General features: G+C 42.3%; 2 protein-coding genes and 3 non-coding genes across 5 annotated transcripts in view; all 5 read right to left on the bottom strand.

Annotated features, from left to right (window-relative positions):
- LOC111978102 (sorting nexin-29) overlaps positions 1-13,890 on the bottom strand; it is a 186,852-nt gene extending 172,962 nt beyond the window's left edge. The window contains 4 exon segments of the mRNA XM_024007911.2: positions 8,635-8,759; positions 8,845-8,897; positions 9,489-9,553; positions 13,407-13,890. Coding sequence (XP_023863679.2) covers positions 8,635-8,759; positions 8,845-8,897; positions 9,489-9,553; positions 13,407-13,413 — 250 coding nt within the window. The 5' untranslated portion in view covers positions 13,414-13,890.
- A 1,246-nt stretch (positions 13,891-15,136) lies between these two features.
- rsl1d1 (ribosomal L1 domain containing 1) lies at positions 15,137-19,674 on the bottom strand. The gene is made up of 9 exons (XM_024008506.2): positions 19,568-19,674; positions 18,887-19,026; positions 18,580-18,718; positions 18,045-18,193; positions 17,612-17,713; positions 17,273-17,366; positions 16,725-16,859; positions 16,245-16,376; positions 15,137-15,647 (listed from the first exon to the last, which is right to left on the bottom strand). The coding sequence occupies exons 1-9, from the start codon at positions 19,607-19,609 to the stop codon at positions 15,423-15,425; spliced, it is 1,158 nt and encodes a 385-aa protein (XP_023864274.1). The 5' UTR covers positions 19,610-19,674; the 3' UTR covers positions 15,137-15,422.
- On the bottom strand, positions 17,032-17,157 carry LOC111978836 (small nucleolar RNA ACA64). The gene has a single exon (XR_002879239.1). It is a non-coding gene; the product is annotated as a small nucleolar RNA ACA64 (small nucleolar RNA).
- Positions 17,448-17,575, bottom strand: LOC111978832 (small nucleolar RNA SNORA55). Its single transcript, XR_002879235.1, has one exon. It is a non-coding gene; the product is annotated as a small nucleolar RNA SNORA55 (small nucleolar RNA).
- On the bottom strand, positions 18,303-18,430 carry LOC111978831 (small nucleolar RNA SNORA55). The gene has a single exon (XR_002879234.1). It is a non-coding gene; the product is annotated as a small nucleolar RNA SNORA55 (small nucleolar RNA).
- Positions 19,675-19,938: the final 264 nt, after the last annotated feature.

The raw sequence follows: 19,938 nt of genomic DNA, 5'->3' as shown, positions 1-19,938 counted from the left end.
GCAGAGTTATGTCATACTATCCAGGTCTGTGCCCAAACAGTTCGAGCTTCTACTTCTAAAAATCCACCTTTCCAGAAATAAGTCTCTCACCGTTGCCGCTTGTTAGACCCCCCTCAGCCCCCAGCTGTGCCCTGGACACCATATGTGAATTGATTGCCCCCCATCTATCTTCAGAGTTCCTACTGTTAGGAGAACTAAATTGGGATACGTTTAACAATCTAAACTAGATGCCCTCAATCTCACAAATTATCAAGGAACCTACCAGGTACAACCCTAAGTCCATAACCATGGACACCCTCATAGATATCATCCTGACCAACTTGCCCRCAAAATACACCTCTGCTGCCTTCAACCAGGATCTCAGTGATCACTGCCTCATTGCATGCGTCCGTAATGGGTCCGTGGTCAAACGACCACCCCTCATCACTGTCAAACACTCCCTAAAACACTTCAGCGAGCAGGCCTTTCTAAATCGACCTGGCCTGGGTATCCTAGAAGGATATTGACCTCATCCCGTCAGTAGAGGATGCCTGGTTATTCTTTAAAAGTGCTTTCCTCACCGTCTTAAATAAGCATACCCCATTCAAAAAATGTTGAACTAAGAACAGATATCGCCCTTGGTTCAGCCCAGACTTGACTGCCCTTGACTAGCACAAAAACATCCTGTGGCGTACTGCATTAGCGTCGAATAGCCCCCGCGATATGCAACTTTTCAGGGAAGTCAGGAACCAATATACACATGTCGGATAGGAAAGCTAAAGCTAGCTTTTTCGAACAGAAATTTGCATCCTTTAGCACAAATTCCAAAAAGTTTTGGGACACTATAATGTCCATGGAGAATAAGAGCACCTCCTTCCAACTGCACTGAGGCTAGGAAACACTGTCACCACAGATAAATCTACAATAATATATCATTTCAATAAGCATTTTTCTACGGCTGGCCAGGATTTGCACCTGGCTACCCCAACCCCGGCCAACCGCTCTGCACCCCCCGCAGAAACTTGCCCAATTCCCCCCGCTTCTCCTTCACCCAAATCCAGACAGCTGATGTTGTGAAAGAGCTGCAAAATCTGGATACCTACAAATCAGCTAAGCTAGAGAATCTGGACCATCTTTCTAAAATTATCCGCCGACATTGTTGCCGTCCCTATTACTAGCCTGTTCAACCGTATCGTCTGAGATCCCCAAAGACTGGAAAGCTGCTGCGGTCATACCCCTCTTGAAAGGGGGAGACACTCTAGACCCAAACTGTTACAGACCTATATCCATCCTGCCCTGCCTTTCTAAAATCTTTGAAAGCCAAGTTAACAAACAGATCACCGACCATTTAGAATCCCACCGTACCTTCTCCACTATGCAATCTGGTTTCCGAGCTGGTCATGGGTGCACCTCAGCCATGTTCAAGGTCCTAAACTATATCATAACCGCCATCGATAAAAGACAGTACTGTGCAGCCGTCTTCATCGACCTGGCCAAGGCGTTTGACTCTGTCAAGCACCACATTCTTATCGGCAGACTCAATAGCCTGGGTTTCTCAAATTACTGCCTTGCCTGGTTCACCAACTACTTCTCAGACAGAGTTCAGTGTGTCAAATCGGAGGGCCTGTTGTCCGGATCTCTGGCAGTCTCTATGGGGGTGCCGCAGGGTTTAATTCTCGGGCCGCCTCTTTCTCTGTATACATCAATGGTTTCCATTCGGCCCGAGAATTAAACCCTGCGGCACCCCCATAGAGACTGCCAGGTCAGGACAACAGGACGCTGTTTATTCTCTGATCCACCTCTAAGCAGACGACACCATTCTGTATACATCTGGCCCTTCTTTGGACACTGTGTTAACAAACCTCCAAACGAGCTTCAATGCCATACAACACTCCTTCCGTGGCCTCCAACTGCTTTTAAACGCTAGTAAAACTAAATGCATGCTTTTCAACCGATTGCTGCCCGCCCATGCCCGCCTGACTAGCATCACTACTCAGGACGGTTCTGACTTAGAATATGTGGACAACTACCTAGGTGTCTGGTTAGACTGTAAACTCTCCTTCCAGACTCACATTAAGCATCTCCAATCTAAAATTAAATCTAGAATCGGCTTCCTATTTCGCAACAAAGCCTCCTTCACTCATGCTGCCAAACATACCCTCGTAAAACTGACTATCCTACCGATCTTTGGCGAGGTCATTTACAAAATAGCCTCCAACACTCTACTCAGCAAATTGGATGTAGTCTATCACAGTGCCATCCGTTTTGTCACCAAAGCCCCATATACTGCGACTTGTATGCTCTCCTTGGCTGGCCCTCGCTACATATTAGTCGCCAAACCCACTGGCTCCAGGTCATCTTTAAGTCTTTGCTAGGTAAAGCACCATAGCAACACCCACCCGTAGCAAACGCTCCAGCAGGTATATTTCAGTGGTCATCCCCAAAGCCAATACCTCCTTTGGCCCCTTTTCATTCCAGTTCTCTGCTGCCAATGACTGGAACGAATTGCAAATATCACTGAAGCTGGAGTCTTATCTCCCTCTCTAACTTTAAGCATCAGCTGTCAGAGCACATTACCGATCACTGTACCTGTAAATAGCCCACCCAACTACCTCATCCCCATATTGTTATTTATTTTTTGCACCCCAGTATCTCTACTTGCACATCATCATCTGCACATCTATCACTCCAGTGTTAATGCTGAATTGTAATTATTTCACCTCTATGGCCTATTTACTGCCTTGCCTCCTTAATCTTACTACATTTACACACACTGTACATAGTTTTCTATTGTGTTATTGACTGTACGTTTGTTTATACCATGTGTAACTCGGTGTTGTTGTTTTTGTCGCACTGCTTTGCTTTATCTTGGCCAGGTCGCAGTTGTAAATGAGAACTTGTTCTCAACTGGACTACCTGGTTAAATAAAGGTGAAATAAAAATATCGAACAATTCACAATAATACAGACTCAGCCAGCATAGCCTTGCTATTGTGAAAGGCCGCAGTAGGCAGACCTGGCTCTCAAGAGTAGACAGGCTATGTGCACACTGCCCACTAAATGAATTGGAAACTGAGCTGCACTTCCTAACCTCCTGCCAAATGTATGACCATATTAAAGACACATATTTCCCTCAGATTACACAGATCCACAAAGAATTTGAAAACAAACCTATATATATATATTGGGTGAAATACCATAGTGTGCCATCACAGCAGCAAGATTTGTGACCTGTTGCCAAAAAGAAAAGGGCAACCAGTGAAGAACAAACACCATTGTAAATACAACCCATATTTATTTTCCCTTTTGTACTTTAAATATTGCACATCGTTACAACACTGTATATAGACATAATATAATATTTGAAATATCTTTATTATTTTGGAACTTCTGTGAGTGTAATGTTTACTGTAAAAAGAAATATTTCACATCTACTTCACTTGCTTTGACAAAGTAAACATATGTTTCCCATGGCAATAAAGCCCTAAATTGAAATTGAATTGAGCGAGAGAAGAGAATAGAGAGAGAGATGCACCAAAAAGAAAATGAATGTCCACTCACTGCTTGCTACTTCCAAGTTAGATTTATATCCTCTAACACATATAGAATTTTAAATAATTTCTACAACATTAAAGCCATTTCATAACAATTGAAGCTTCTGAAGGCCATGTCAAAGGTCAGAGAGTAGCAAGTAGAAGACCATCTATGCAGAGTTTTAAACAGTCCTATCCATCCCCTGACTAATGGGTGGAGTTTGTTTTGCATGACCCGGTGCCCTGGGTGGGTGGAGATTTCACTTAAGGACCAATGAAATGCTCTAAAATCAGCAAACTCCGCCCACCCGTGGCACCGGGCCATGCAAATCCAACCATTAGCTTGGTTTCACAGCTTCCTAATTTTCCTCATTTTTTCATCAAGACCTCAGCAACACCCCAGAGGATAGTCACCCAACACCTCACCTAAGTTTAAGTGCTTSATAATTAGTGTGAATAACTGCTATGGAGGTCTATCTTTAGCATAGCATTTCCATATGGCCTTAGAACAATGGTGTTACAGATGTAGGATCTTAATTTGATCACACTGTTGCAGGAGAACTTTCCTGCAATGCAGGACATTTAAAACTTGTAGTGTCTTTGAGGTTTAAAAAGGCTTCTGAAGTTTGCAATTTCAGACTTGATTTTCCCTTACAAATTTTTGTAACAACCCCTACAAAAATATCCATGAATTAAAATCCCCATAATCATTTGCATTTCCTGTTGCTGCAAGACTATTTATTTTCCTAAGATCACAAATCTGTAAACAGCCCATTTCAGTGTGTAGAACTGGGCTTATTAAATACTCATTATGTTAGCTGTGTCCCAGAGTTCTCTCTCTATCATCACCAAGGCTTTGTTAACTAGAACCGGGAGGGCTAAGGGAGAGGCCCAATAAAGTGTTTTTTTAAAGTATCATCTTTACATCATACTGTATCTATGAACTTGAAGTATTGTAATTTCTCTCTCTTAGATAATAACTAGGGCTGTCAGAGTTCATCAGTTAATTCAAGTTCTCTTTTTTTTAATTGGGATTAATCACTTTGTCTGTCAGCGTTCAAAATACTCTGAAAACATCCCAAATACATAATCCATACAAGTTGACATTTAGGTTAAAGAAAGTGTGCATTCTAAATGTACTTAACGTTGCTAAGGATTACTTTAGCCAAAATCAAGACGTCAATATTTCTGTAGAGTTTGATGTATGAAAAATTACAACTTAATTTGAGAAAATTCAGAATTTGCGAATAATCACAGCAATCCCTGCCATTAACTTGATTAAATGTTTAATCGTTAATTATAACATCCGGCCCACTGACAACTCTTTAAAAGGTGCACTAAGCAGTAATCGCTACTCTATTTCCTGGTTGCTAAAATTCAAATAGTTCGCCTAATTTCAGTTTATGTGACTAAACAAACAAATATAGTGTAGAGAATTGTACCATCTAAACAGCTGTGAAAAAAATGTATTTTCCATAACCAGAAATATTGTATTTTCAGCTGATGTACGAAAGTAAAAGACGCAAAAACAAAACTTAATGGGAAGTATAGAAATAACACACCTAGAACAAATCTACCACTTCTTAGACTTGCATTCAATTAAAATGACAGATCTTTAACTCAAATTTCTATGTGAATTTGGTCAGGTCGACCAAAAATGTATGAATTGCAGCTTAAAAGAAAATGTTTTCAGTCATCCAAGTACCAGCAAGAGGTCGAATTAGAGCAGTATAACTTAACTAAATAAATCGTCATTGTCTGTTGGAATTGTACCACTGATTACTTTAAGAAACCCCAACAGGTGCTGGGCTTCCCTCAGAAAGAGAGAGCAGATTTCTATTTCTTGACGTTTTTTACTAAATCTGTTGCATAAATCTTCTTATGGCTGAGATCCCGTTAACAGGATCGACTTGACAACAGCCAGTGAAAGTGCAGGGCGCCAAATTCAAACAGAAATCTCATAATTAAAATTCCTCAAACATACAAGTATTTTACACCATTTTAAAGATAAACTTGTTGTAAATCCAGCCACAGTGTCAGATTTCAAAAAGGCTTTGTGACGAAAGCACACCAAACGATTATGTTAGGTCAGTACCTAGTCACAGAAAAACACAGCCATTTTTCCAGCCAAAGAGAGGAGTCACAAAAAGCAGAAATGGAGATAAAATGAATCACTAACCTTTGATGATCTTCATCAGATGACACTCATAGGACTTCATGTTAGACAATACATGTATGTTTTGTTCGATAAAGTTCATATTTATATCCAAAAATGTTAGTTTACATTGGCGCGTTATGTTCAGTAATGTTTTGCCTCCAAAACATCCGGTGATTTTGCAGAGAGCCACATCAATTTACAGAAATACTCATAATAAACTTTGATAAAAGATACAAGTATTACACATGGGACTTTAGATAAACTTCTCCTTAATGCAGCCGCTGTGTCAGATTTCAAAAAAACTTTACGGAAAAAGCACACCATGCTATAATCTGAGTATAGCGCTCAGAGCCCAAACAAGACATAAAGATATCCGCCATTTGTGGAGTCAACAAAGTCAGAAATAGTATTATAAATATTCACTTACCTTTGATGATCTTCATCAGAATGCACTCCCAGGAATCCCACAATAAATGTTTATTTTGTTCGATTAACGTCCATAATTTATGTCCAAATACCTCCTTTTTGTTCGCGCATTTAGTTCCAAAATCCAAATTGATGACGCGCAGGTCAGACGAAAAGTAAAAAAATTCCATTACAGGTCGTAGAAACATGTCAAACAATGTATAGAATCAATCTTTAGGATGTTTTTAACATAAATCTTCAATAATGTTTCAACCAGAGAATTACTTTGTCTTCAGAAATGCGATGGAATGCAGGTCGCTCTCACGGGAGCGCACGCGTGGTCAGCTCATGCCAGACACCTGACTCAGAGCTCTCCTTCCCTCATTCTTCACAGTAGAAGCATCAAACAAGGTTCTAAAGACTGTTTACATCTAGTGGAAGCCTTAGGAAGTGCAATATGACCCCAAAGACACTGTATATTGGATAGGCAAACCTACAAACCTCAGATTTCCCACTTCCTGGTTGGATTTTTTCTCAGGTTTTTGCTTGCCATATGAGTTCTGTTATACTCACAGACATCATTCAAACAGTTTTAGAAACTTCAGAGTGTTTTCTATCCAGATCTACTAATAATATGCATATCTTAGCTTCTGGGACTGAGTAGCAGGCAGTTTACTCTGGGCACCTTATTCATCCAAGCTACTCAATACTGCCCCCAGCCATAAGAAGATAACCCTCTGTTTTCATAGCAGGTATCTGCACCTTGTTTCTCTAGCAGTCGTCCTACAGCCTCTGTTTCCTGGGTGGAGAGTACACTCGTCACAGCTGTTCTCTCCTAGTGATGCGTCCACCCGCCTCTTGAGGATTGACCACAAGTTCTCAATGGGATTAAGGTCTGGGGAGTATCTTGGCCATGGACCCAAAATATCGATGTTTTGTTCCCCGAGCCACTTCGTTATCCCTTTTGCCTTATGGCAAGGTGCTCCATCATGCTGGAAAAGGCATTGTTTGTCACCAAACTGTTCCTGGATGGTTGGGAGAAGTTGCTCTCTGAGGATGTGTTGGTACCATTCTTTATTCATGGCTGTGTTCTTACGCAAAATTGTGAGTGAGCTCACTCCCTTGGCTGAGAAGCAACCCCACACATGAATGGTTTTACTGTTTGCATGACACAGGACTGATGGTAGCGCTCACCTTGTCTTCTTCCGGACAAGCTTTTTTCCAGATGCCCCAAACAATCGGAAAGGGGATTCATCAGAGAAGATGACTTTACCCCAGTCCTCAGCAGTCCAATCCCTGTACCTTTTGCAGAATATCAGTCCGTCCCTGATGTTTTTCCTGGAGAGAAGTGGCTTCTTTGCTGCTTTTCTTGACACCAGGCCATCCTCCAAAAGTCTTCGCCTCACTGTGCGTGCAGATGCACTCACACCTGCCTGCTGCCATTCCTGAGCAAGCTCTGTACTGGTGGTGCCCCGATCCCTCAGGTGAATCAACTTTAGGAGACGGTCCTGGCGCTTGCTGGACTTTCTTGGGCGCCCTGAAGCCTTCTTCACAACAATTGAACTGCTTCCCTTTAAGTTCTTGATGATCCGATAAATGGTTGATTTAGGTGCAATCTTACTGGCAGCAATATCTTTGCCTGTGAAGCCCTTTTTGTACAAAGCAATGATGTTGTATTGACGTGTTTCTTTGCAGGTAACCATGGTTGACAGAGGAAGAACAATGATTCCAAGCACCACCCTCCCTTTGAAGCTTCCAATCTGTTATTCGAACTCAATCAGCATGACAGAGTGATCTCCAGCCTTGTCCTCGTCAACACTCACACCTGTGTTAACGAGAGAATCACTGACATGATGTGAGCTGGTCCTTTTGTGGCATGGCTGAAATGCGGTGGAAATGTTTTTGGGGGATTCAGTTCATTTGTATGGCAAAGAGGGACTTTGCAAAAAAAAATGCAATTCATCTGATCACTCTTCATAACATTCTGGAGTATATGCAAATTGCCATCATACAAACTAAGGCAGCAGACTTTGTGAAAATTTATATTTGTGTCATTCTCAAAACTTTTGGCCACGACTGTACAGTCTTCTCAGGTCTCCAGTTTCCCAGGATAATGTTTGGCATGCTCCTTTTTTTGTTTTCATAGCATCTTGAACTTTCCCCTTATATATTCTTTCGAGCATGGATTAAATTAAGTATATTCTTTTTGCATCTCTGCCTCCTTTGGTTATTCCTCTTCATGGTTTGAGTGAGAGCAGCTTTTGAACTTTTAATATTAGTCTGTAACCCTGAGCTGTCACTACCATGGGGATGCAGTAGTTCTAATGGTCTGACTCAGTTATATAGCTCTTTTCTGACACAATATTTGTTTTAATATATCATATTTAATTTTCTACATAAATTAATATTATTTTTTACACCAAATATAAACCTAATCTGACCTAACTTTAAGAATGTGCAGATAAAGATTACCAGTACCTCCTGGAAAAAGATTTTTTTTATTTTTTTATTTTTTTTTACATATCACTGACTAATCTGTTTCCAGGTCATGTGACTGTACCTGCTTCAGTCTTGCTGGTGAAGCCTGCGGCTTGCTTTATGGCAGCAGCAGTGAGAGCCAGGCCTCTGTTCTTCCTCAGGCCATGCTGGAGGACAGCCTCAAACTGGGCACACAAACAGATCACCCTGCAGGGGAGATACAATACATCACACACACAACATCAATAAATCAATAAATCATCAGTTTTCTAATAATAAAACACATTGGTACCTGCTGTCGGAATCTGAGGCGATCTCCTTTCTTCCTCCAAAGCGGATTTGGCACTGAAGAGACATGAAGAATGACATGGCTATCAAAATAAAAATGACACAACATATTTACTTACTCAATGGGAGCCTGCCAGCTAGAGACCACAACATCAAACCAGCTAGAAAAACAATAGGCACAGTATCATATCATGCCTTAAAAACAGTAGAAACCATAGAATTACACTGTAATAGCATATCATTACAACAGTTTATGATTATATGACTCATTTGACCATAGCTGTAATGCACTCCTCTTCAGTGGGAATTATCCATAGTAAAGGAATGCAACAGGGAAGCTAACATAACCTGGCCTGTCACGTACAGGAAGGCTCACATAACCTGGAAGAAATGGGATGCGTGGGATAACGAGCAGTAGTTCCGACATTTGGGTTATTTGGACAAATCACGAATTTCGCAGGTGTCACCATCTTTAAAATGTTGGAAGGGGAGGGGACATTCGGACCGTAACTTGCAAAGAGAGAGGGTGTAGCTCCTGGTTCCGCTCCTCCTTAAATCTCTTCTCTTAACATGTGTGGACCCAGAACTTAATCGATCAGCAGACCAATTACGAGCGGCAGTTCTGGGTTAACTGTGATTACCACTCACCTGTTTGACAGAGTCAAGCAGCCGCTCCAGCAGGTGTTGTCTCTTTGCGTCATTCTGCTGAGGGCCTGAGGATGAGAAGGAGGGCGATCTTACAAACATGACTGTCTGTCAGTTTGGGAAACTCATCTTAGATTTCTGGCCTAAGAGCCATCTCTGGCTAAATCAGAGCTGTACCACAATTTCACCAAACTTATCAGAAATGTATACAAAGATGTGTTCAAAGAAAAACATTCTATAATAGAACTGTGTTATTTAACTCGTCAAATAGTGTTTAAAAAAAAAAATGTATCCCCTTTTCTCCCCAATTTTCGTGGTATCCAATCGCTAGTAATTACTATCTTGTCTCATCGCTACAACTCCCGTACGGGCTCGGGAGAGACGAAGGTCGAAAGCCACGCGTCCTCCGAAGCACAACCCAACCCAGCCACACTGCTTCTTAACACAGCGCGCCTCCAACCCGGAAGCCAGTCGCACCAATGTGTCGGAGGAAACACCGTGCACCTGGGCCCCTTGGTTAGCGCGCACTGCGCCCAGCCCGCCACAGGAGTCGCTGGAGCGCGATGAGACAAGGATATCCCTACCGGCCAAACCCTCCCTAACCCGGACGACGCTAGCCCAATTGTGCGTCGCCCCACGGACCTCCCGGTCGCGGCCGGCTGCGACAGAGCCTGGGCGCAAACCCATAGACTCTGGTGGCGCAGCTAGCACTGCGATGCAGTGCCCTAGACCACTGCGCCACCCGGGAGGCCCCAAATAGTGTTATTTGACGTGTATCTTTTTTGACACGCTAAGACCCAAATGGTGTTCCATAGTATGTTGTGAAGCTAATAGCAGTGACGCTATTACTGTGCAACTCCGGTAGGGCAACATGTGTACCGGTGCTCGACCAGTCGGCGAAAGCCAACATCACCCACAACAGAGAACGGTTGATTGTCAATGGAATTCATTGGCGTTAATGGATTTCTCCTTTGAGTTGTCTCGCTGAAATGTTCTTCCTCTTTCAAATGACTGCTCCATTTGTTGACTGCTCGATCCACACAGCAGACATTGCAGGCTAGGTTAGGAATGCTGTGTTGCACGTGTAGCGCAAAATTTTACGTGCCGTCATTAAGTCAGCTTTGACATCGGTTTTGATGTTATTTTTAGCTAATATCGTCTGATTCCGATATGTTCACCGATATATCGTGCATCCCTAATGGGAACAGTCAGTGGTTGTATTTGATTAACGTTTATTGGAAAAGCATGGATTTCAGCAAACAAAGGCACTCAACTACAGAGGACAAACATAGGTACCATGTAGGCATTTCATAATTTAAAAAATATATATTTTAAAAATGTGAAGCATTGACCTTGGGCGAATCTATGTAGTCAGAGCTAGATTCCACAAAGCCTGGTCTCTGCTGGAAGTTTCAACAGAAACTTCCTTCACCATGGAGTGGAGTTTAGTTTGCTATACCTTGGAGAAAGTTATGGGCTACATGAGGATGGTCAGGACTCAGCCCTTGATCATCGCTCTCAGTTCCATTACACATAAGTGATTGGAGGAAGGCTGTTTTTTACTGGGGTTTTTTGTTAAGAGCCCCGACGCTTGGTCTGAACATTAACACACATTGGACCCTGTGTTTCAGATCAACAATAAAAATTTAAAAAATAAACAAAAAGGTTAAATTGATACACCTTTACAGGGTTAGGCATACCACACAGCCATACAGTGGCCTGAGAAAGTATTCACCCCCTTGGCATTTTTCCTATTTTGTTACCTTACAACCTGGAATTAAAATAGATTTTTGGGTGGTTTGTATTATTTGGATTTACACACAACACGCTTACCACCTTGAAGATGCAAAATATTTTTTGTGAAACAAGCAAGAAATAAAATGAAAAAAAGAAAAKAACTTGGGGTGAATAGTTTTATGCACGCTCCCCAGTCAATACTTTGTAGACACCTTTTGCAGCAATTACAGCTGCAAGTCTCTATATGCTTGGCACATCTAGCCACTGGGATTTTTGCCCATTCTTCAAGGCAAAACTTCTCCAACTCCTTCAAGTTGGATGGGTTCTGTTGGTGTACAGCAATCTAAGTCATACCACAGATTCTCAATTGTATTGAGGTCTGCTCTTTGACTAGGCCATTCCAAGACATTTAAATATTTCCCCATAAACCACTTGAGTGTTTCTTTAGCAGTATGCTTAGGATCATTGTCCTGCTGGAAGGTGAACCTCCGTCCCTGTCTCTGGGAGACAAACGGGTTTCCTTCAAGAATTTCCCTGTATTTAGCTCCATCCATCATTCCTTCAATTCTGACCAGTTTCCCAGTCCCTGCCGATAAAAAAAAACATTCCCACTGCATGATGCTGCCACCACCATGCTTCACTGTGAGGTTGGTGTTCTCAGGGTGATGAGAGGTATTGGGTTAGCGCCAGACATAGCGTTTTCCTTGACGGCCAAAAAGCTCAATTTTAGTCACATCTGACCAGAGTACCTTCATCCATATGTTTGGGGAGTCTCCCATATGCCTTTTGGTGAAAAATCCATTGCTTAAAGTTTTCTGGACACTCTTCCGTAAAACCCAGCTCTATGGAGTGTACGGCTTAAAGTGGTCCTATGGACAGATACTCCAATCTCCGCTGTGGAGCTTTGCAGCTCCTTCAGGGTTATCTTTGGTCTCTTTGTTGCCTCTCTGATTAATGCCCTCCTTGCCTGGTCCGTGAGTTTTGGTGGGCAGACCTCTCTTGGTAGGTTTGTTGTGGTGCCATATTCTTTCCATTTTTTAATAATGGATTTAATGGTACTCTGTGGGATGTTCAAAGCTTCAGATAATTTTTTTATAACCCAACCCTGATCTGTACTTCTCCACAACTTTGTCCCTGACCTGTTTGGAGAGCTCCTTGGTCTTCGTGGTGCCACTTGCTTGGTGGTGCCACTTGCTTGGTGGTGTCACTTGCCTTTCAAAACAGGTGTATATATACTGAGACCATGTGACAGATCATGTGACACTTAAAGTCCACCTGTGTGCAATCTAACTAATTATGTGACATCTGAAGGTAATTGTTGCACCAGATCTTATTTTGGGGCTTCATAGCAAAGGGGGTGAATACATATGCACACACCACTTTTCCGTTTATAATTTTTTCTAAACAAGTTATTTTTTTCATTTCACTTCAGCAATTTGTGTATGTCCATTACATGAAATCCAAATAAAAATACATTTAAATTACAGGTTGTAATGCAAAATCGGAAAAACGCCAAGGTGGATGAATACGTTTGACAGGCATTGTATCGCCATGTTACAATGCGTGTTTATGGAAGTCAGAGAGACCACTGATCATCTATTTAGCATGCTCGAAACACCTGTGTGTAATGGAAGATGCCACCAGAAACGTTGTCACTGGAAAAAAAACGTGTCTGCAACTGTGATAAAGTAGTAAGTGTATATTTTGCATTTGATTTGAAAGCAATTTTTCTAGAACCGTATAACAATTGAGAATCGATTCACATTTAAATTGAGTATTTGGCTGCCACAGCCAGTGTACCTATGAAAAGAACAAGTTCCTTCGACCTTAAGGAGTTACGGTAACGTTGGGCTAGTCAGGACTCAGGAGCAATACAATAAGTCTTACTATTATAATTGGAAGGGTTTCTTTGATAAACACTTTGTTTGATGACATCTATGGTGTTATGCAGTTAAAGGAAAAAATCGATTTGCATGGGGAGATTCAAGATAAACGCGGGAAGTCATCTATCCTTCACGCCTACCTGAACTCACATGATGATAATTATGCCTTGTCATCCATTCTAAACCTTTGTTTTAATATGCCTATGTGCGTAAACCAGACAAAATTCGCGTAATAAACCAAAGCCAGGTGTCAACTGGTAATGGTAGAACAAGTTATATWTTTTTTTTTGCTACAACTCACCGTTCATTCTGTCAGTCCGAGTATGTTAGTTGTTGACACACCACATGTAAACTAGTTCATGGCTCTTCGGTTCGACTTGGTGGATATCCAGAATTCTATTGCGATTCATCACATTCTGTACGAACCGAACCCTAGGTGGCAGAGAGCACAACTTCCATGATGCAGCCCTCCCTTCTTCCCATCAACACAACCCTCCCTTCTTCCCATCAACACAACCCTCCCTTCTTCCCATCAACACAACCTCGGTCCGTGGCCCACTGTTGCTCCTGTCGGCTGGAACTATAGAGGCCTGCGAGTAGTCGTTTATCACTATCGCTATATAGTTAAACCGAGTCACATTTGTAGATAAAATGGTTGACTAACAAACCCATCCGCATTGGTCGATTCGGCGACTGGACTGACGTGGCTCTGGGAATCGTTTAGCTGTAATAAAAGGAATTCGTTTTGACACTTCGGTGCCCCTGCCTGCAAAAGCGAAACAACGTCGGCGCTGCAGGTCACATGACCAGACACACTGTTGTCATATGACCGGTTAGGAGCGATTTGGATCTGTATCAGTGTTAAACGTTCACTTGTTTTCAAAAACAGTATTCATTGACAGTTCTTTTTATGAAAACCTGTGTGTGTGAGAGAGCACATCTGATCTCTAGACTAGAGACATCAAGCTACAAAGCCAGACCTCCACAACCCCTCTGTATTTTCCTCTGTGTGGTTAAAGGTCTGTACTGTCTTAGTTGTGACCAGTATAGTGGTGCCCTCATCAGTGGAAGGGACAGGCAGGCTGGAGTTGTAGTCTGGAGTTTGGCTGTATGTTCCCTCCTGGAGAATCATGGTTCCAGCTCCACTCGTCATGCTGTCCTGACCCATGATAACCACTGTCTGCTCAGGGACATAATCAGAGACCTTCTCAGTCCTGGGACACTCTGCTTCCTGAAGTCGGGACACTGGGAGATGACGATGACTCCAGTTTTGATAAACTCCCATATCTATTGGGTGAAATACCACAGTGTGCCATAACAGCAGCAAGATTTGTGACCTGTTGCCAAAACAAAAGTGCAACCAGTGAAAAACTACCACTGTAAATACAATCCATATTTATTTTCACTTTGTACTTTAACTATTTGCACATCACTACAACACTGTATATAGATATGACACAATGTTTGTGTAATATTTACTGCTCACTATTTTTAATTTTACTTTTGTTTAACTATTTCACTTGCTTTGGCAATGTAAACATGTTTCCCATGCCAATAAAGCCCCTTGAATTAAATGTAATTGATAGTGAGTGACCAATCCATGGTTTATATACATAATTGGTTATAACTGAACACTATTACAGACCGCTTTATTATTATATTGCCAATTGACTTAAAACAAAATTACCTGTCAAATCATATTCTCAGTGTCTCTCTGGTAAGTTCATTAGATGGAGCTGATGCGGTGTACGGATAAATAACGTAGTGACGGCTTACTGCCAGTTAGCAATAACATTTCCATCCGTCGTTCAGGGCCCTCCCGTTCCACCAGAATCATWAGTAAGACTGTTTTACACCTTCCTGACAACACTGCAGATCCCTTTGTTCCTTAGTTTGACCAAGTTCCTCTGGTTGCATCTCGCTGTTCCCCAACAACCAGAACACCCACGAAATGAGACTGAGGATGATTACAGACATCTTATTCACTAAATATTGACAGTGAGCCCATTTTGTATAAGAAATCACACAACATACTTTAGTAGTATTTTTAATTTACAAGTAGAGCTTACACAAGATGATATTAAACAACCCTTTGAGGCAGACAGACAATTGCAGCTCATTTGAGTTTGTCCTTGGATCAATTCAACAAACTGAAATGTTAACAGTTCTATATTTATAAACCAGTCCTTTATAATCAGTGTGAAGTCAGAGTTCCACGTAGAGAAAGGGGGAGTAATACACAGACATTAATGGAGAGGAATGCTTTGTTCATTGAGTTGTCAAGACAAAACAGTCATCAAGATTGAGGCACTTTCCTTTAAGCAGTCTTCTTGTTCCTTTTTCTTCTCATAGCTGTCTTCCCCCCTGTCGGGTTGGGAGCCTTCTTCCCCCCTGTCGGGTTGGGAGCCTTCTTCCCCCCTGTCGGGTTGGGAGCCTTCTTCCCCCCTGTCGGGTTGGGAGCCTTCTTCCCCCCTGTCGGGTTGGGAGCCTTCTTCCCCCCTGTCGGGTTGGGAGCCTTCTCAAGCCCCTTCTTGGTCTGCTTCTACAGGCATCAGAGGAGCAATCAATTAGCAAAGTACTGAGAGGAGTCTTCTGTAGATACATTAGTCATTTAGCATATACTTTTATCCAGAGCAACTTAGTGCATTCATCTTTAAGACAGCTAGGTTGGACAACCACATGCATAGAAAGTACATTTCTTCAATAACAACCATCAGTAAAATCAGAGCTGGGGGGGTGGGCCAAGGTGAGGATTATTGAAGATAATGTTTGTAGAGGTAGGTTTTCTAATGTTTTCAGAAGATGGGCAGGGACTGCTTTCCGAGCTTCAGGGGGAAGCTGGTTCCACCTCTGGTGTGCCAGGACAGAGAGGAGATTGGACTGATACAAAGTGTCAATTAACCTCCACAGTCTATCAGTGTTCCCAGAGAGTGAAGAGGGAGACAGCACAAAAAGGACACTGCTCCCCTGCCTCACTGGAATGAGGTTCATACAACACTGGATTTGTAACCAGAGTGAACCAGGTTACAAACCAGTGCACAGACAAGTCAGCAAATATGTAATTTGACAAAAAACAAAATTGATCCAACTAAAAATAGAATCTAATTAAAATGCATTTGGTTTGACATGTGGTACAGACCTCCAGTTTAGCCTTTTTACTTGGCGTTACCATGGGAASAAGCTGTGGAATCTCTTCCTCTACTTCAGCACCAGTATTTCTTTCTGTAGACTTCTGTTCCTTCTTAGCAGACTTTTGTTTGCTTGCATTTTTCTGAAATTCACAAAAGTTACAGGTATTCTTTATGAGCAGGAGGATGTGGGGTCTGTGTCTATATATATGAAATTGGCCTCTAGTACATATGTGGCACCAGGGGCTATGTTGATGTTCCCAGAGAGTGAACAGGGAGACGGCACAAAAAGGACACCGCTCCCCTGCCTCACTGGAATGAGGGTCATATAGCACTGGATTTAAACCAAAATTCATACGGAGAGTGAACCAGGTTCCGAACCAGTGCAAAGACAAGTCCTTTGAAAGATTTAATTTGACAAAAATAGATAATATAACTTCAATTATAATCTTAAAATACTACTTAGAAGCATTTGTGTGTAGCACTCCTACCTTTGCGTCCATGGCTGCGCGGGCCTGTTTCTGTGTCTCCTCTAAGAGGGTCAGGTGGTTCATGTTAGAGGTGTAGATGGGCAGAGCTACTGATGACTGGCTCTTCAGGTGGATGATCTTTATCAATGGTCCTTTCTACAAAGCAGCAAGACCGCAGACATCTAGTCTCAAACATGTATTTTCACGCATACCTTTTTAGGTCAACTTCATTTCTGGGAAAAACATTTAATGGTACAGCCAAAAACATTGCTATCCTGTGATTAGCATCTGATTGTGGCCTCTTGTCAAAGGCCTTGCTTAGTTGGGGTGGGGGAGGCACATGGGTTTAATCCCTCTGCGATAAATAGCAGGCAATAAGCTTAATGTACCACAGTACTATAGGCCTAGTAAACTCACCCCAGACAACAGCTATCCAAAGTGATTTTCAGACTGGGCCCAAACATTTAACATTGAGTATACCTAACATTAACATATACAAGTGTAAATATCAGTAGTGACTGGATACAAGTCATTCGTGAACTCAAGAGGATCCCTGGCAGCAAACTCACCATGCGTAGTTTGGTCACGATGGTGCTAACAGCCGAGTCGATATTCTCGGCTATTTCATCTGCAGCCATCCCAGAGTGGGCCACACGAGCCATGCTAAAACAATCAATTACATGATACAAGAGGCAGTGTGAATTAATGAATTCTATGAACACTAACAATATTAGACACTTGCCATTTTGTGCCAAAGTTGTAGAGACAGGCTCCAATAGAGAGGGAGGTCCGTCTGGATATACTTTGAGTCACTATGGCACCATCATTGCCCATGGCCAACACAGACAGGAGGACAGGGTTTGCTGGGGTGCAATCATTCATTAAGTCAAGCTGGGAGCAGGCCTCACCAGCAGCAGCCTTTCTTAGAAATGGAGATGGTTGTTCCCTGGATGGTTCGCTGGATGTCCAAGGCCAGCTTCTTGCTCTTCAGGTTTACTGACAAAGGATCCCTAAGCAGAGGAGAGAAAACACTCCATTAGATTAGAACGCCAGAAGGGCTAGCTTGAAGGCACATTTCAACTTAAGTGATTTGATGCATTTCAAAGCCAGGGAACAACACTTGGGGCTATGTTGATGTTCCCAGAGAGTGAACAGGGAGACGGCACAAAAAGGACACCGCTCCCCTGCCTCACTGGAATGAGGTTCATATAGCACTGGATTTAAAACAAATTTCATACTGAGAGTGAAACAGGTTCCGAACCAATGCAAAAATATGTCTAAATAGATTATTTGACTAAAACAGACAAGTTGATCAACCAATAGAACATATTTCAAGCTTACTTTTTCCTCTCGTAAAAGTGCTTGCCAATGTGTGAGGACAGCAGGCGACGAACACGGTCGTCTGACAGGAACATGTCAAAATTCCCCAGCAGCCTTCGTTTGGCCTCAAAGGGCTTGTACTCAGTCCTCAGCGTTCTGTAAGGGATCACCTATAGAAAGACAGGGATATGCCTGGGTAAGTCGAGTCATGCACCAACAAGTAAAGGACCATATCAAAACGACAAGCACGGATCATTATTACATGCGTATACAGTAGGTAACTGTGTCAAAGCTGTAGAGACAGGCTCCAATAGAGAGGGAGGTCCGTCTGGATATACTTTGAGTCACTATGGCACCATCATTGCCCATGGCCAACACAGACAGGAGGACAGGGTTTGCTGAGGTGCACTTATTCACATTGGATGACTAAATACTAGCTACAAAGCAAAGCAGATGAAAATATGTATTGGAGGATGAGGTAAGCACTTCGGGTGTCTAGAAAAACAAACAATCAATAATAATAACAAATGTTATTATTGGTGTTGGTTAGTAATACCTCTGTGACATTCTTGACCCCTCTCTCAGCCAGTAGTTTTTTGTAGAACCTCTGGGTCTGGTCGGGGGTCATGTTGGGCTCATCTCTGGTGAAGAGACACACCTCATCTGTGTTGGTGCGGATGCCATGAGGCAAGGGGCTGAGGGAGAAACAGAGGACTTGTGGTTATTACTGGACTGTTTCACCACTATACTGCAGGACAAGGTGTTAATTGGTCCACACATTCACTGTATTTTTCCATAGTTAAGCACATATTATGTAACCATGTTGGTTTGTAGCTCTGGACAGTGTTGGCAGAGGGACTCACATCCGGATGGTCTGGGCCTGCTTGGGGATTTTCCATAGTGTAAAGAGGAGGGATAGGTGTTGACTCTCGTCCAGGAGCAGGGAGTCTGGGGTAGACTTAGTCTTCAGGAAAGCCTGCAGTGCTTGAACTGCCTTCTTTACCTGGGAACACAATGAGAAGTTATGAAGAAATGTGTGTGACAAATTAATATTTCTGTAATTTTGTTAAAATAAACACATTGACCAAATGCAAATAACTAGCCGCAATAGGGTAGCTAGTTAAGTTACACAAATCGTCCTGAACAAGTCCGTTCAGGTGAGAAAGCGAGCGATAGCTAGCCGACGTTACAACTTTTTCACTTTCAACACTATTAACCTACAAAAGTCGGACTAGTAAAGGGTCGATATTTTTCCAATGGCAGTTTTACCAAGAACCAATGGGAGGAGTTGTAGACAACTCTGAAAGTGTGTTCACAGCGTTTCCAGTTAAGTTAAAATACAGAAAATAAGTGACTTGCCTCGTGTCGCGAACTATCCGACCGCACAAGCTAACGCTAGCTAGCTTGCTATCCAGCTGGTTGCTAGCTCCAGAGAAAGGTGGCTTACAAAACATAACCTACTGATATCACCCCGCTTTTCCTGGCATCCATATAACTACACTTTGGTTAAAAAATACATTATCAAATAGATTTTTAGACATTACCTGCACCCGGTCCAGCGCCAACTCTTCAGGTTTGTCTGCCATGCTTCTTCACGTGTTTTATCCGGGGTAACGCATGCGCATATCGATTGACTCACGTCACTCTTGCAATTGAAACTTCCCAACTTTATTTGCAAACAGTTTGAGGACAATTCAAAAAGGTCACTAGTTACCACCGCCACAGTCATAAACCCCGCCTATTTCTACAATTTGATCTGATTTTAACCTAACCCTAACCTCAACCCCTCCTTACCTTACGCCTAACCATAACCTTACATTTAGACCAATTTTGACTTTGTGGCTGTGGTAACTAGTGGAAACCATTCCCGAAAGGCCAAATGAACATTGTAAGAAATTGAGAAAAACAGAGCCTT

The sequence above is a fragment of the Salvelinus sp. IW2-2015 genome, linkage group LG18, assembly GCF_002910315.2.
Source record: "Salvelinus sp. IW2-2015 linkage group LG18, ASM291031v2, whole genome shotgun sequence".
Taxonomy (NCBI): Eukaryota; Metazoa; Chordata; class Actinopteri; order Salmoniformes; family Salmonidae; genus Salvelinus; species Salvelinus sp. IW2-2015.
The sequence above is the reverse complement of the archived record's forward strand: the minus strand, read 5'-3'. Positions and strand labels throughout refer to the sequence as shown.